The sequence below is a fragment of the Ovis canadensis genome, chromosome 1, assembly GCF_042477335.2.
Source record: "Ovis canadensis isolate MfBH-ARS-UI-01 breed Bighorn chromosome 1, ARS-UI_OviCan_v2, whole genome shotgun sequence".
In the NCBI taxonomy this organism is placed as follows: domain Eukaryota; kingdom Metazoa; phylum Chordata; class Mammalia; order Artiodactyla; family Bovidae; genus Ovis; species Ovis canadensis.
In genome coordinates this window covers 169369376-169387177 of record NC_091245.1, presented here as the reverse complement: position 1 = coordinate 169387177, position 17802 = coordinate 169369376, and the positions used below count along the sequence as shown (strand labels likewise).

Below are 17802 nucleotides of genomic sequence, written 5' to 3'. Positions count from 1 at the left end.
TGGACTGCAGCACACCAGGCTTCCCTGTCCCTCACTATCTCCTGGAGTTTACCCAAAGTCATGTCCATCACATGTTCCTTTAGGGATAAATAAAACTAGACTCTATGTGGCTCAAAAAGAAAAGAGGACTAAGTGGTCACAAATTAACTTAAACTTATTTAAAATTAATAAGATAAAGACAATCAGGTAAAATTGATAATTCAATTATTTTAAGGTAGCCAGTAAGAATAGCACCTTTTACTTCCAAGCATAAGCATTACCTTATGCCCAAATCAACCCTTCACAGGTTTCAATATCTAAATTTAATTTTTAATTAGATTTTAATTTCTAATTTGAGTGTGCAATTCAAAATAACAACCAAGAAAGAAACACTCAGTATTGCTGGAAATAATTTGCACAACTTTATAACAAACAATAGCAATCTTTACATAAAAGTCAATTCTTAAAACCCTCAAACTTCAGAACACAAAAATAAAGCTGCCTTTATATATTTTCCCTTTCAGTTCCAAAAGTGGTTATTTTAGAATAAGTATTCATCTTTAGCTGAATCAAATAAGTAACAATCACCCAATGCAAATATCAATTTTATATATACTGCTTTCATCTTTCCCTTTTGCTTCTTTTCCAGATTAAAGTAGGACACTATAAATATTCTCATTAGAAAGTTCTGACCAAGGATACTGGCCTTTTCAAGTAATTCAGAAAAAAACTGGATCATCAAAAGAAACTCTTGAGACACAGCTGTCTTCAGTGTGTTACAGGAGCCACTGACTGCAAGCCTTGGGTTAAATTCACCTCCACTGAAGATGGACCAATTATGCTATTCATGCAAACATACTCCTTTACCAGATAAACTACAAACACTCCACTGCCAACCAAACTTGCCCCTTCCACTTAGGTCAGAACATTTTTCACACTTTATAGCACAGTAATATCCCCTGCCAAGAAAAGCTAGTTCAGACACACTCATTAGTATCTTTGGTTACAAGGGCAGTATAATGTGTATATGCTGTTAATAATGGTTCACCCGTGGCTAAGTCAAGATAGGAAAAAAATCCTATAGGTAGATATAAGTGTAATCTGCATTTTCCAAGCTCCTTACAATGATTATATAAAGTCCAGCTCCTTTCTAAATTTTAAATACACATAGAAGCCATCTCTGCATAGGGCCACCTATGTAAAAAAGTTTATCTTTTTGTAGTGCAGGTGAAAGAGAAGGTCACTGAAGAGTGATTCCTCCAGTTCCCTCTGGCAGGCTAGGTCTCCAAGGGGCACACAAAGGACAAGAACATGTCCACTTGGTTCTTCACAATAACTTCATCTGGATGTAACTTGTGGGGTAGATAATGGGCCAGGGTCATCTCCCAGGCATCAACAAGATATACTCCAACCCCTGAGAACATCTTCCGAAGGATGGTGTCCAGCTGAAAGTTATACCAGTCGCTGTTGAAAAGGCTAATCTCAGGTCCCAGCTCCTGGACATTGGCTGTCCGGATGACTACCACAGTCTTAGGGCTGCGGTCCAGGAGCTGGACCACAGCCCGACGGATGTTCCTGAGCCGCCGGATATACACTTCCAAGGGGAAGGTGCTGAAATGAGACCACACGGCTATGGCAACCACTGTGTTCTTCCCTCCCACGATGCCATTCAGCTCATTGGCCACATAACGGAGGTCACTGCTAAAGACGGTCGTGAAGCGGATGGGTGGACCGTGGCAGCGGTATTTGAGAAGGATGTTGTGCTTCTGGTCCACTGCCAGGAATGGACCCACATTCTTGGGGCTACCCAAGTTAAACTCCACTAAATCTGAAACAAGGAAAAGTCAGACTCATAAGCATGGTTAAACAAAGCCATATACCTATATTATTCTTTAGTTAGTGGCTTCAAAGAACAATTTTTTAAAATAAAAGTAAAACAACAATGGGGAGAGAGATGGGAGGGGACATCTGTATACCTGTGGCTCATTCATGTTGATGTTTGGCAGAAACCAACAGAATTTTATAAAGCAACTATCCTTCAATTAAAACGAAATATTTTAAAAAGTAAAATAACAAAAAGGTACAAATGAAAACACTTATTTCACTTCACCTTGGCACCCCACCCCCCACCCCCCACCCCCAGCTTCAATGGACCTTTATTCTAATATATTTATTAAGTCACTCCATAAGCATGAAATTACAAGTAATATCATCAGCAATAGATTCTAGACCTCAGAAGCAAAATAACCAGTTTGCGTCTAACTGTTAGGCCAAAAAATCTTCCTGTTTGCATTGACTGATTGTTGAATATCTAAACATCAATTTGACATTTACATATTATTGTTCTAACAGACAAATATTTCTTCCAGGTCAAAAACTATAACTTCGGCTTTTTAACAAACACATAACAGTAACCAAATACCTCTTTTTATAATAAGCAAAAAAAAAAGAAGCAACCTTGCTTCTTCTGACTTTCAATTTCACCTTATGCATGGAAAACTCTGTTAATGTCTTAGAAAACTTCTCTCTGTGTTGTAACAAAGACAGCAGCACAAATTAGAATTCCCTTCACTCCTTCCCCTTTATCTAAGTTGGGTTTCCAAGTCCAGCTCCTCTGTTGATTCCAGGAATCAGTGATGATCCTCCCTTATTACCCCTAAAAAAAGCTGTATAATTCACAGCTGAACATTGACCCCATGAGGAAAGAGGATTTGTCTCATATCCCTAAAGAGTCCTACAAGTGCCTTACACAGACCAGATTAAATAGCCATTGGCAACCCAACTGAATTAACATTGCCTAAGCATCTATTCTGTGCCAGCACTGATGTGTTATAAGCCAGTGAGGCAGGACTTCCCTGGTGGTCCAGTGATTAAGATTCCTCCCTTCCACCGAAGGAGATAGGAGTTCTATCCCTGGTGGCGGAACTAAGATCCCACATGTTACATGGCATGGCCAAAAAGAAAAAAAAAGTAAATAATGAATTAGTTTCCTAGCTTAAAAAAAAAAGTCAGCAATGCTCAGATGGGTAAGTCACAGTCCTTGCCCTCAAGGAGTTTATAGTCATTTTTGAAGAATTAACATCAAACTATAATTGTCCCATATTATTTACTTTTAAGAGTTAAAGTTAAGGTTTCACTTTTTTTTCCATGAAGTCCCACCCAGGCTTTTCTAGATTCTCATACCTAATTCTCACTCTCATTACACTTAGCATTTGGCCCCAATTAAATTGCATAAAAGTTCAATTTACCATTCTTTCTTCAGATTAAGATCAAGCACTGACACAAGGCTTTATCAGGCAAAAATCTGTCTGCAAAGGCTACGGTGGAAAATGAACAAGACACTCAATGTGATCACTGCTATTAAAGGAAATACCGAGCTCATTAGAACTTAAGAACCAAGCAAATACCAACTGCTGGAAGGCCCTGCCTGGTCAGCACCAAACTCTGCCTAGCATCATGCCATACAAATGGTTTCCCTTCTCCTGCTTAACTTGTCTTTTATCAACTAGAACTCTGCTATGTCTGTTTCCATTTTTTTTAAAGCAAATCAAAATCATAATTAATTTTCTAATTTTGGGGGTCATATTTACTTCCTGATTTCCTTCAAATGAAACTTGAAACTAAGTTGATATAATAAACAGAAGAGAAAAATGAAAAACACCACACACAACCACTCACAACTGTGGAATTTTGTTTTGTGAAAAGTCCTGTCCATAAACAGCCATCAAAAATAGTTCTCACAAAATGGTACAGATGAACTTATTTGCAAAGTAGAAATAGAAACACAGCTGTTAGAGAACAAACATACAGATATTAAGGAGGGATGGAAACGACCCAATCAAAAAATGGGCCAAAGAACTAAATAGACATTTCTCCAAAGAAGACATACGGATGGCTAACAAACACATGAAAAGATGCTCAACATCACTCATTATTAGAGAAATGCAAATCAAAACCACAATGAGGTACCACTTCACACCAGTCAGAATGGCTGCGATCCAAAAATCTGCAAGCAATAAATGCTGGAGAGGGTGTGGAGAAAAGGGAACCCTCCTACACTGTTGGTGGGAATGCAAACTAGTACAGCCACTATGGAGAACAGTGGGGAGATTCCTTAAAAAATTGCAAATAGAACTACCTTATGACCCAGCAATCCCACTGCTGGGCATACACACCAAGGAAACCAGAATGGAAAGAGACACCTGTACCCCAATGTTCATCGCAGCACTGTTTATAATAGCCAGGACATGGAAACAACCTAGATGTCCATCAGCAGATGAATGGATAAGAAAGCTGTGGTACATATACACAATGGAGCATTACTCAGCCGTTAAAAAGAATTCATTTGAATCAGTTCTGATGAGATGGATGAAACTGGAGCCGATTATACAGAGTGAAGTAAGCCAGAAAGAAAAACACCAATACAGTACACTAACACATATATATGGAATTTAGGAAGATGGCAATGACGACCCTGTATGCAAGACAGGAAAAAAGACACAGATGTGTATAACAGACTTTTGGACTCAGAGGGAGAGGGAGAGGGTGGGATGATTTGGGAGAATGGCATTCTAACATGTATACTATCATGTAAGAATTGAATCGCCAGTCTATGTCTGACGCAGGATACAGCATGCTTGGGGCTGGTGCATGAGGATGACCCAGAGAGATGTTATGGGGAGGGAGGTGGGAGGGGAGTTTATGTTTGGGAAAGCATGTAAGAATTAAAGATTTTAAAATTTAAAAAATAAAAAACTAAAAACAAAAAAAAAAAGGAGGGATGGGGGAATGGAATGAACTGGGAAACTGGGATTGACATATATACACTACCTGTGTAAAATAGATAATTAGTGATAATAGATAATAAAATAGTAAACTTAATAGATAATAAAATAGATAACTATTTTATTATAACAGGGAACTCTACTCAGTACTCTGTGGTTACCTAAATGGGAGGGAAATCTTAAAAAAGAGGGGATATGCGTACATGTATAGCTGATTCACTTTGTTGTACAGTAGAAACTAACACAACATTGTAAATCAACTATATTGTAATAAAAATTAATTTAAAATTAAAAAAAAAAAACAGTTCCCACAAAGCTGTTGGTCAGCTCTGTAAACTCTAAGCAGGGTTTTCAGTCTTGCTGCCCTGGATCCGCCCCTCCTCGCTCTATCCACACCCTTTCTGGGAAGAGGAAAAGGCCTCCTGAGAATAAGGGACGGCCCTCCAATGAGCAGGGTTTTGTTCCAAGTCTGAAGAGCTGCCCAGAGCCCAGCAGTGAGACCAGGAAGCTAAGAAGGCTGGACTGGCCAGACTCCCTTGGTGACAGGCAGCTCATCTCAGAGTCACACAGCAGACGGCCCAGTGGGCGACACAGGGACACTCTGTTGCCTGGATGCAGTAAACTGGACTACAGTTTGTCTGTCTCCTTCCACTTAAATCTATTATAAACTTGGCGTAGGACCAAACAGAACTAGAAGAGAAACAAACGGAAAATGTTCACTTCCATTTCCCAGCCTAGAATGTCAGAAGGGAAGACACCTATGAAGTGAGTGTCCAGCGCTTCATCACACACTTGGAGAAAGGAAGCCCCGAGAAGCAGATGATTTGTCCAGAGTCACACGTCTTGTCAGTGGTGTGAACTGCAACAGGCAGCCAGAACTTTCGTTGACGCATGACAGCCCCACCACTGGTCAGAAACTATCACTCATCTCTCCAGCATTAGGACCCGCCTTTAGTCCTTTGGAGAAGTCAGTTTTCCCTCACCTGGTGCCTTTCTGCAGGTACTGGACTGGGTCTGCTTATTTCAGAGCTGGATCTTGTATGTATGGGAGTTATGAAGCAAAAAGCAAAGTACCAACCTGGAACAAATGTAGTGAGGTATTCAAACCACTGCCTGATTGTTGAGTCACCAAAGAAATACACCACTTTTCTCTGTAAGCATTCTGTAATGTTGTCAGGGTCATTAAACTGGCGCATCTTAAACCTCCTGGGCCTCCACTGATCTTTGTAATAATAACCAGAAGGAAAAGTTCCTAAGCCTTGAGATAGTTCTAGGCTGTTGGTTTCTGAAAGAAAAAAAAAAAAAGATATTCTGAAATTCTCTTCCAACAAGTCATACATAAGAAATGTTTCAAGTTAAAACACAATTATGCTCCTATGTTTGTTAGCCTGCTGGTTATGGGTGACATTTCCGGCTGTCACATCTCAAAGAAATCCCAGACTTTCCCTCTCCTACAAAAAGTTCTCCTTTGCACAAAAATAAGATTTAAAATGGGTGTGAGGATGTTTGTGGACAGAAGGGGAAAGGGGACATTGAGCATTCCCTCTGATGAAGCATGTTTTTCTCAAAATAAAAGCAGGCAAAAACCAAGGAAATGTGTAGATCTAAGCGCTGTCTGGGGTTATGGCTCACCCAAATGCCTGTGAGGCAAGTAACAATTTAAATTAATATTTTACATATGCATGGCAGTATTAGTCCTTACTGTTTCTCAGCTCATTCAAAAGTTTCAATCAATGGGTCCCACAATCAAATATTAACTCAGAAAACCATCACTGAACACAGAAAACAAACCAATGACACAAGATCTACAGACTTACTCTCCACAACACAAAAGGTTCAAAAGTCCTTATACACAATGAATAATATTAAAATTGCATCAGGGACTTCTCTGGGGGTCCAGTGGCTAAGACTCCGTGCTCCCAGTGCAGGGGGCTGGGGTTCCATCCCTGGTCAGGGAACTAGATCTAGATCTCACATGCCTCAACTAAGATCCAATGTGGCCAGATTAAAAAAAAATTGCATCAGCAGTGTGTACTCATGCTTGTAGCGTAGTTACACATGATCACACAAGCATCAGGACACCTTTCACAGTGACAGTCAACACCCTTCTTACCAAACACCTCCCTCAGAAAATGCCACTGGAATTTTTCAGTGGAAACAGAGCATTTTACTTGCTTCAACAGGGAGGCCTAATATTTCCTGCAAGTTTACTCTGCACCAGACACTCTTCTGAGCAATTAAATGTATTATCTCATCGGACGCTCACAATAACCCTTCAAGATAGGTCCTACCTTTCAAAACAGTTAAGTAATTTGACCTCAGTTCCAGAGCCAGGAAGTAGCAAAGTCAGGATCTAATCTAAGCAGGTGAGCCCCCACGGCCATGCTCTTAACCACTGCGCTACATCACTTCCCAAAACAAGATGTCTGTGGATACCGGCCATTTTCTTTTAGGCTTTTTTTTCTGGAAAGTGTACATTTATTCATTTCTAGCACTTATTATTCAAGTTTATAATCTTCCAAAAACCACCTATCATTTTGCATCACTCCCTTACACACCCCAAGGTTCAAATCTTGATCATAATCCATCAATGCTATAGTCTCACCTGTCTAACCACAATTCAAAATCCAAGAGCTCACATGACTTAGAAATTGAAATTTAAGCAAGTCTCCTACTCATGACTATTTTCAGCTTCTTTGATTTCTTTATTAAAAAAAAAAAAAATTCCACCTCCTTCCAATGCCTGTCTGCTTGCTCCAGTTCATTTTTTCTTTTCTTTCTTTATTTATGGCAGTGCTGGGCCTTCACCGCCGCAGGGGCCTTTCTCTAGTTGTGGCTCCTGGACTCTAGAGCACAGGCTCCATAGTTCTGTGCACACAGGCTCAGCTGCCCCTGTGGCATGTGGGATCTTCCCGCACTGGCAGGCGGGCTCTTTCATAGCGAGCCACCAGGAAGGCCCCTTCTTTGACTTCTTGATATTATCTATATTACTCAAAGTTATTTTGGTTTTATTCCCTTCAAAGAAGATGCCCTATTTGATAGAGGGTGCATATTTAATCCTTTTTCTTAGGCATCTGCAAATTCTTTGCAGGTTCAAGGTCTCAACTGAAAAGCAAACAGCATTGTAAATGCTTTTGTGGCAAATGTGATTATCAAAGAAAACTGGGGGGTAGGGTAAACATTTGTTTGACTTATTCAAAAGCAATTTCTCAACATGCTACTAAATGAGGCATAACCATGTCATCTCATCTTGCCCAAAGTTCCTTATTACATCAACACATAAAGGTTGCACAGGCCAGAGCACACACCTGGGGCCCAGAGAAAATATCTACTGGAATGGGAATCAAAAGTGATTTTAAAGTCACAATTTTTGCTAGGTTAAGTTAGTACACTCAGCTATTCTGTGTCAAGTAAGTGTTACAAAGAAACATGTATATCACACCGGAAACAATTACCATTTCCATTCAAATGTTAATTATATTCACTATCAGAGTTAAGTCAAGCAAAGCAAATCAATTACTGAACCTCACATTAATTCTTTAAACATGCAGCACTAGATAACAAAAGGTATTTTTAAAGAGAAATATGTATACCTACATTGCCCTCTTATGGTCAACTGGGACAAAAATATATCCCGACTAACAATTTCAAGCAGTCTGAACTGTTTAAAAAGCCAGCGTTTCTTGGAGCTCAGAAAGAATTTTGATGTAAGTTGTACTGTATAAGCGGAATAAAAATAATTTTAAAACATAACCAAGTCATTACTCAACTTTATGTTTATCTTGAACATTGATGGTGAAGGAAATTTATACGGCAGTGGTTGTAAGAGCAGACATAAAGATCTTTATGCAAAATCAGAAGGGATAGTTTTGATTATTTGCAAGTAAGGTCCATAGGGGCCTTCTCTAAAATGTCTTGCTGCTGCTGCTGCTGCTAAGTCACATCAGTCGTGTCCAACTCTGTGCGACCCCATAGACGGTAGCCCACAAGGCTCCCCCGTCCCTGGGATTCTCCTGGCAAGAACACTGAAGTGGGTTGCCATTTCCTTCTCCAATGCATGAAAGTGAAAAGTGAAAGGGAAGTTGCTCACTCGTGTCCGACCCTCAGCGACCCTATGGACTGCAGCCTACCAGGCTCCTCCATCCATGGGATTTTCCAGGCAAGAGTACTGGAATGGGCTGCCATTGCCTTCTCCGCTAAAATGTCTTGGCTTCTCTTTAAAAGCCCATAGCTTAAATTTTCCTCTAAAGAGCATCATTCCATATCATTCATTAGCCATAATAAGGGCTATTTGGGCCACGAATGGGACTAAATGAGAAAAATGGGCAGAGATAAATTTCCCTAAACCATTTAGAAAGAGTGGTATGAGAGGGACACTGTGTGAAATAAGGGCAGGGATGTGTATGTACCAACACGGGTCCTTTTATTTTTCTGGCAGGGAATTAGAATTCAGGAGGGGAAAGAAGGACAAGACCAAGAAGAAATGGAGGCAATCAATTCCCTATCTAGGAACGTGAGCATAGGAGCGCCACCTCCGGGAGGTAAGGAATGAGGACAGTGTGCCGAGCTGTCCGGCCACACCCCGTCCCGTGTTGGGAACGCGAGGAGCGCCTAGCTCCTTAGAGATCACAGTGGTTTGAGTTTTTACTGAACCTTGAATTCCCCCTACAAAACTTTGATAATTTTTTTTTTCTTTCTTTTCCCTAAAAGCTAAGCATGTTACACAGGAAGGCTAAAAATGCTATCTGAGGTAGAAATAGCTGTAGATTCAGAGAATGTTGAAAGGGACCTCAGAGAATGCTAGCCCAAATATCTCTTAAAGGTAAAGAAAGCAAGTCAGTGACTTGCCAAGGTTTCTTAGGGAGTTGAGGAGATGGGAGATGGCAGAGGTGGAACCATTTATAGAGACTTACATTTTGTTACTGAAACGGTGGTAGGAGTGGGCTTCCTTTCCCCAAATGATCCCATGGGCAGAGGAGCCTGGTGGGATAGAGTCCATGGGGTTGCTAAATAGTCAGACACAATGTAGAGACTAAACAACATGTAGCATACCAATCCTTTGATTTCCTAAGTTAACTGGACCTGGACCTTGGTTTCAGTTCAGTTCAGTCGCTCAGTCATGTCCAACTCTTTGTGACCCCATGGACTGCAGCACACCAGGTTTCCCCATCCTTCACCAACTCCTGGAGCTTGCTCAAACTCACATCTATCAAGTCGGTGATGCCATCCAACCATCTTATCCTCTGTTGCCCCCTTCTGTTCCTGCCTTTAATCTTTCCCAGCATCAGGGTCTTTTTCAAATGAGTCAGTTCTTCACATCAGGTGGCCAAAGTATTGGAGCTTCAGCTTCAGCATCAGTCCTTCCAATGAATATTCAGGACTGATTTCCTTTAGGATGGACTGGTTGGATCTTCTTGCAGTCCAAGGGACTCTCAAGAGTTCTCCAACACCACAGTCAAAAGTATCAGTTCTTCATCGCTCAACTTTCTTTATAGTCCAACTCTCACATCCATACATGACTACTGGAAAAACCATAGCCTTGACTAGACAGACCTTTGTCGGCAAAGTAGTGTCTCTGCTTTTTAATATGCTGTCTAGGTTGGCCATAGCTTTTCTCCCAAGGAGCAAGCGGAGCATCTTTTAATTTCATGGCTGCAGTCACCATCGGCAGTGAATTTGAGCCCAAGAAAATAAAGTCTGTCACTGTTCCCATTGTTTTCCCATCTACTTGCCATGAAGTGATGGGACCAGATGCCATGAACTTCATTTTTTGAATGTTGAGGTTTAAGCCAGCTTTTTCACTCTCTTCTTTCACTTTCCAAGAGGCTCTTTGGTTCCTCTTCACTTTTCTGCCATAAGGGTGGAGTCATCTGAGGACCTTGGTTTACTGGGTTGTTGTGAAAATTCAATATTACGATGTGCGAAAGTACATTTTTCACTGTAAGGGGCTATACTAGAGTGCTAGAAATATGCTGGACATTCTATAAACACTCTATATGTTGATCTGGGTAGTAACTGATTAATTCATTTCCTATTGCTATGTAAGAAATCAACACAAACTTATTGGCTTAAAAATAAGAGGCAGACTTCCCTGGTGGTACAGTGGGTGAGAATCCTGCCAGTGCAGGGGACACAGGTTCTGTCAGGAAGATTCCACGTGCCATGGAACAACTAAGCCAATGTGTCCCAAGTACTGAGCCTGCACGCCTACAGGCAGTGCTCTGCAACCAGAGAAGCTGCCAAAGTGAGACGCCTGGGCACTGCAGCAAAGAGAAGCCCCTGCTCTCGACTAGAGAAAGCCCATGCACAGCAACCAAGACCCAGCACAGCCAAAAAATAAGTAAATAAAAATTTGATAATTACATTTTACAACAAGGATTATTTGTTTCCCCACAGTTCTGCATGTCAGGAATCTGGGCTGCGGTATGGCGGGGTTCCTGCTCAGGATCTCAGATGGAAATCAGGATGTCAGCAGGGCTGTGTTCCTTTCTGAAGGCTCTGGAGAAGAATCTGCTACCAAGTTCATTCAAATTGTTAGCTAAATTCAGTTCCTTTCAGTTGTCAGACTGAGTTTCTCATTTCCTTGCTGGTTGTCAATCAGGGAATGACCTTCAGCTCCTAGAAGCTGCCTACAGTCCTGGCCCAGTAGCCTCCTTCGTCTTTAAAACCAGCAATGAAGAATCTCCATCACCTGAAATCCTTCTCACACTTTCAATCTTTCTTCTAGAAGTACCAGGTCACTGTTAAGGACCTATATGGTTAGGTCAGATCGACCCAGGATCATCTCTCTCTCTCTCTCTTTTTTTAAGTCAACTTTGTCATACAGTCGAAGGGCATGGATCACTGGGGAGTCACCCTACAAAGATATGTACAGACGTAAAACTCCATTGTACTATATGCCTCATATCTGTGTGCTTTACTGCCTATAAGACAAATTTCAATAGAGAAAAACAGCAGAAAGCTATAAAGATGTTGATATTTATTTTATTGTTATTAGATCTAGTTATATACTAAACTTTCATTAGGCTCCCCCCAACACATGAGCTCTAGTTTAGTTGTTGATGAGATTAGAAACCATCAAAGTGCCTGAGACATTAGGCTAGTGGTCTGAGGACCACAATGTTGGTGCTTATAAAAATCCAGCAATAATTCTGACCCTGGGAAAGCCTGTCAGAAATCAGATGCTTAGCTTTAATAAGGTAGTCTAGTCTAACTGAAAGTTATGTTTCTGTGCTGAAATCATGTCCATGCATGGGGATGGCACTGGCAATCTAGAGCAAATCCACGAGACTGCTTGAGAAGGAAAATCAATTAACTAAGGAATTGTTAATTCCATACATAGTTGAAGAAATTCCCTGGCAGTCCAGTGGTTAGGATGCTTTCACTCTGTGACCAGGGTTTGAGCTCTGGTGCAGGAACTAAGATTCTGCACACAGTGCAGTGGGACCAAAAGAGGAAAAAAAGAAAAAAGATCCCACAAGCCTTGTAACGCAGTCAAAATAATAATAAATAAATAAATATCAACATGTCAAAGGGAAAATAAAATCTTCAAAGTATAGGATTCATAGGTGGAAATAACAAAAGTGGAAAGACTATGAGCCCTTCCATGGCCTCGGCAAAGAAAATACACAATGGGCCTGAAATACCTTGTGGTACCTTCAGAAAGTAAGGAAGAGCTCAAAAAAAAGTGAAATAATTAATTAAAAGAACGAAAGCATTGTCAAAAGGGCACAGAGCCAAGTGAAAGAAGTTCCCAATTACCAAAACTGGAACAATCTGAACAACAACCGAATTGGATTATAATTCAAAGAAACAGTCAAAATAGTCGTTAGCCTATACTGATGAAATTAACAAATGATAAAGAATGGACAACTCTTCCTTACAAAAAAAATTCCGATTAATACATGTCTTAAGAATGAGAGAAAGAGCAGGTCATCATTAGAACACCACAGAAGTAACTGCTACAGGAAGATTGGGTGATGAATGCTGAAGCTAGTAGATGAAAGTTTAAACAAAAACAGAACGTTTTCCGTAGTTTCTGTATTATTAATTTCCTGTGGCTGCTGTTAACAAATCACCACAAATTTAGTGGCTGAGAAATACAAATTTATTCTCTTACAGATCTGATGGCCAGAACTCCAAATTCAGCATCACCGGGCCAAAACTAAGCTGTGGGCAGAGCCATACTCTCTCTGGAAGCTCTAGGGAAGAATCTGTTTCCTTGCCTTTTCTAGAGCTGCATTCAGTGGCTCATGGTCCCTTTCTCCATTACTAAAGCCAAGGTCATGACATCTTCAAATCTCTCTCTGCTTCCATCTTCACATGGCCTTCTGTAGGAAGCCTCCCTTTGCCTCCCTCTTAAAATGACACTTGCGACTGCATTTAGGGCCCACTCAGATATTCCAGTGGAGAAGGCAATGGCACCCCACTCCAGTACTCTTGCCTGGAAAATCCCATGGACAGAGGAGCCTGGTGGGCTGCAGTCCATGGGGTCGCTGAGAGTTGGACATGACACAGTGACCTCACTTTCACTTTTCACTTTCATGCATTGGAGAAGGAAATGGCAACCCACTCCAGTGTTCTTGCCTGGAGAATCCCAGGGACAGCGGAGCCTGGTGGGCTGCCGTCTATGGGGTCACACAGAGTCGGACACGACTGAAGCAACTTAGCAGCAGCAGCAGATATTCCAGATACTCTCTCCCCAGCTCAAAAACCTTCACTTAATCATATTGGCAAAGTTTCTTTAGCCATATAACATATAACATCCACAAATTTGAGGGATTAAGATCTGGATATTTTGAGAGTCCCTTGGGCTGGCTGCAAGGAGATCAAACCAGTCAACCTAAAAGAAATCAACCTTGAATATTCATTGGAAGGACTGATACTGAAGGTGAAGCTCCAATAGTCTGGCCACCTAATGTAAAGAGTCGACTCACTGGAAAAGATCCTGATGCTGGGAAAGATTGACAGCAGAGAAGGGGATGACTGAGGAGATGAGAGGGTTGGATGGCATCACTGATTCAATGGACATGGGGTCGCAAAGAGTCAGACATGACTGAGCAACTGAATAACAACATCTTTAGGGGCCATTATTTAGCCTACCACAGCCTCAAAGTATCTCCCCAGAATATCATGTAGATACAAAGATGAAAATAATTAGTTTACAATGGAAAACCTGGCAGACACCACTTAAACCAGGTGATCAAGGTTTCGTCAGCAATACATCTGGACATCATGTACCTCCGCAAAAGGATACAGCATCATTCTTGTCCTAGTCTTTCCAAAAATGCATAACCTCATTCCACTCATAAGAAAACATCAAACAAACTCAAGTTCAGAGAGATTCTAAGAAATATCTGACCAGTGCTCCTCTGAAGTGTCAAGGTCATGGAAGACAAGAGTCTGAAGATCTGTCACAGTGGAAAGACTAAGGAAATGTACAATTAAATGCAATGTGGGGTCTGCACTGCATTTTGGAAGCAAAAAATGGACATCTGCCAGAAAACTGATGAAATCCAAATAAAACCTAATAGTTTAGTTAATAATGTTACACGGATGTTCCATTCTTATTTTTGTTAAGTGTTGTGTGATTTCTTGGGCTTCCCTGGTAGCTCAGCTGGTAAAGAATCTGCCTGCAATGCAGGAGGCCCAAGTTCGATTCCTGGGTCAGGAAGATCCCTTGGAGAAGGAACAGGATACCCACTCCAGAATTCTTGGGCTTCCCTGGTGGCTCAGATGCTAAAGAATCCACCTGCAATGCGGGAGATCTGGGTTCGATCCCTGGGTCAGGAAGATCCCCTGGGAAAGGAAATGGCAACCCACTCTAGTATTCTTGCCTGGAGAATCCTCATGGATGAGAAGCCCGAAGGGTTACAGTCCATGGGATCAGAGAGTCAGATATGACTAAGCGACTAAGCACCGCTGTGATTACTTAAGAAGTTAGTCTAAGGGGAAACTGGGTGAAGTCTATACAAGAACTTTGTACTATTTCCACAACCCTTATTTAAATCTCAAATAAACAGAAAACAAGACATTTTAAAAAGAGGACAAAGGGAATGACGGAATTAGGGAGGAAGGCAAGGAGGGAGGGAAAAGGAATGAAACTAGTAAGAATGGGAGCCGTTCATTTAGTATCTTTGAGTGCCCTCTGCTGGTCACTAAGCTGAACATCGATGACATTCCCCCATGCTGGACTTCTTTGTTATTATACAAAGTAATTGTCCTTCTCTTTTCTTTCCAATTGTTTACCTGCTCTGAAACAGTTTTCTCAAACCCACGGTACCCTGCTCTTACTGACTTATGGTTTCTTTCTTCCTCTAAAAACCCATCAAAGCCTCACTAGTTACTGAATTTTTCTTTTCTCTGAACAAAATTTTAGTTGTCCAGTGGCTCAGTCATGTCACTCTTTGCAACCCTACAGACTGCAGCATGCCAGCCTTCCTTGTCCTTCACTATCTCCCAGAGTTGGCTCAAATTCATCTTCATTGAGTCAGTGATGCCATCCAATCATCCCATCCTCTGTCATCCCCCTCTCCTCCTGCCTTCAATATTTCCCAGTGTCAGGGTCTTTCCAATGAGTTGGCTCTTCACATCAGGCGGCCAAAGGATTGGAGCTTCAGTTTCAGCATCAGTCCTTCCAATGAATATTCAGGGTTGATTTCCTTTTGGACTGACTGGTTTGATCTCCTTGCTGCCCAAGTGATTCTTGAGTTTCTCCAGAACCATAATTCGAAGCTATCAATTCTTCAACCTTCTTTATGGTCCAAGTTCATATCTATACATGATTACTGGAAAAACCATAGCTTTGACTATATGCATCTTTGTTGGCAAAGTGATATCTCTAATTTTTAATATGAAATTAAAAGTGTCTTTTAATTTCATGGCTGTAGTCACCATCGACACTGATTTCAGAGCACAAGAAAAGAAAATCTGTCACTGCTTCCACTTTTCCCCCTTCTATTTGCCATGAAGTGATGGGACCAGATGCCATGATGTTAGTTTTTCTGAATGTTGAGTTTTAAGCCAGCTTGTTCACTCTCCTTTTTCACCTTCATGAAGACGCTCTTTAGTTTCTCTTTACTTTCTGTCATTAGGGCATCTGCTTCAGCAATACATGAACCATGAACTTCCAGATGTTCAAGCTGGTTTTAGAAAGGCAGAGGAACCAGAGATCAAATTGCGAACATCTGCTGGATCATCGAAAAAGCAAGAGAGTTCCAGAAAAACATCTACTTCTGCTTTATTGACTATGCCAAAGCCTTTGACTGTGTGGATCACAATAAACTGTGGAAAATTCTGAAAGAGATGGGAATACCAGACCACCTGACCTGCCTCTCTGAGAAACCTATATGCAGGTCAGGAAACAACAGTGAGAACTGGACATGGAACAACAGACTGGTTCCAAATAGGAAAAGGAGTAGGTCAAGGCTGTATATTGTCACCCTGGTTATTTAACTTATATGCAGAGTACATCATGAGAAACACTGAGCTGGATGAAGCACAAGCTGGAATCAAGATTGCTGGGAGAAATATCAATAACCTCAGATATGCAGATGACACCACCCTTATGGCAGAAAGTGAAGAGGAACTAAATAGCCTCTTGATGAAAGTGAAAGAGGAGAGTGAAAAAGTTGGCTTAAAGATCAACATTCAGAAAACGAAGATCATGGCATCTGGTCCCATCACTTCATGGCAAATAGATGGAGAAACAGTGGAAACAGTGTCAGACTTTATTTTGGGGGGCTCCGAACTCACTGCAGATGGTGACTGCAGCCATGAAATTAAAAGACGCTTACTCCTTGGAAGGAAAGTTATGACAACCTAGACAGCATATTGAAAAGCGGAGACATTACTTTGCCGACTAAGGTCCATCTAGTCAAGGCTATGGTTTTTCCTGTGGTCATGTATGGATGTGAGAGTTGGACTATGAAGTGCTGGGAGCCAGCACGGGAGATCCCACCCATGACAAGGTCATGCAAAGGAGACCTGACAAGCAAGGCTTCAGAACTCAAGGGACTCCCTAGGCCAATCCCACCCATGGCAAAGATCATGAGGAAGAGACCTGAGGGGCAAGGCAAATCAGGACTCAAGGGACCCAGTGGACCTGCTCGAGCATCTATCCCAAAACCAGAGTCTGTCTGTCTTACTATTTTATATCTTTCACTAACTCCTCTGATACCAGCAGGGGGCTATCCCCGAGCACCTTTCTCTAAAGAAAATCAACTTAGAGCTCTAGTTTATAAATCTCCTGGGCATAATAGAGTGTTCCAATCCAAACCCCTCTGATGGCTCTCTAACTTGCCTGACAGGTTTATCTGGACTTTTACAACTACGCTTGCGATTGTTTATAGCCTCCCAACCACAAGGGGCACGAGAAGCTTAAATAAAGCCTTTCGAGGAGTCAGAATTATTAGAGTGGTACTGGTGAAGGGTCTCACTGTTGAGCCAATGTTTGCTGCCAAGTTTTCATATTGTGTGCATTAACATAGTTAATATATAGAAATATAAGTAGCGGCCTTGATATTAACAACATTAAACTTTGAGTTAATAAATTCTTTCCTTGTTATAGCCCACTACACCTTTGCCCTATAGGAATGTAACTTTATTTAGTGCTTTCTGAGAGTGGCACCAGACTTTGGAAAAAACAACACTTTTAGGGAAAATAAGTTTTCTGGTTGACAGACCCTTATCAGAAAAGGGTGATAAAATGCTAATAGGCCTCCTGGCCAGAAGATGATGTAAATCACCTAAGACCTGTGTATACAGATTAGGTATGCAGAAAGAAAGCCTAGTCTCGATAAGGGTCAGGACTGCTGACTCTGCATCTTCCATTATTCTCTATGTAAAACTTAGGGTATAAAAGCTCCTTTTGAAAATAACGTTGTGGGCCTTGCTCACCAAAGCTTGGTCACCCCGTGTCGTTCTTTCCTTGCTCCTCTTCCCTTTCAGGCTGACTCCCTGGAGCACAGGGGGCCTCTGAGTTCACTTTTTCCCCCAGGCTTCTAAGACTCACTTGAGAAGGTGCTCAAGGTGGGGCATC

At 41.4% G+C, this 17802-nt stretch overlaps 1 protein-coding gene across 6 annotated transcripts in view; it reads right to left on the bottom strand.

Moving 5' to 3' along the window:
- Positions 1-378: 378 nt before the first annotated feature.
- Positions 379-17802, bottom strand: part of NXPE3 (neurexophilin and PC-esterase domain family member 3) — a 59606-nt gene continuing 42182 nt past the window's right edge. For 5 of the 6 annotated variants that reach the window (XM_069552323.1, XM_069552343.1, XM_069552328.1 and 2 more), the window contains 2 exons: positions 5842-6048; positions 379-1807 (listed from right to left, as the gene is read on the bottom strand). In XM_069552323.1, the coding sequence (XP_069408424.1) occupies positions 1257-1807; positions 5842-6048 (758 nt within the window). In that variant the 3' untranslated portion in view covers positions 379-1256. The remainder of the gene's footprint in view (positions 1808-5841; positions 6049-17802) is intronic. The other variant, XM_069552352.1, reaches the window with a different exon arrangement.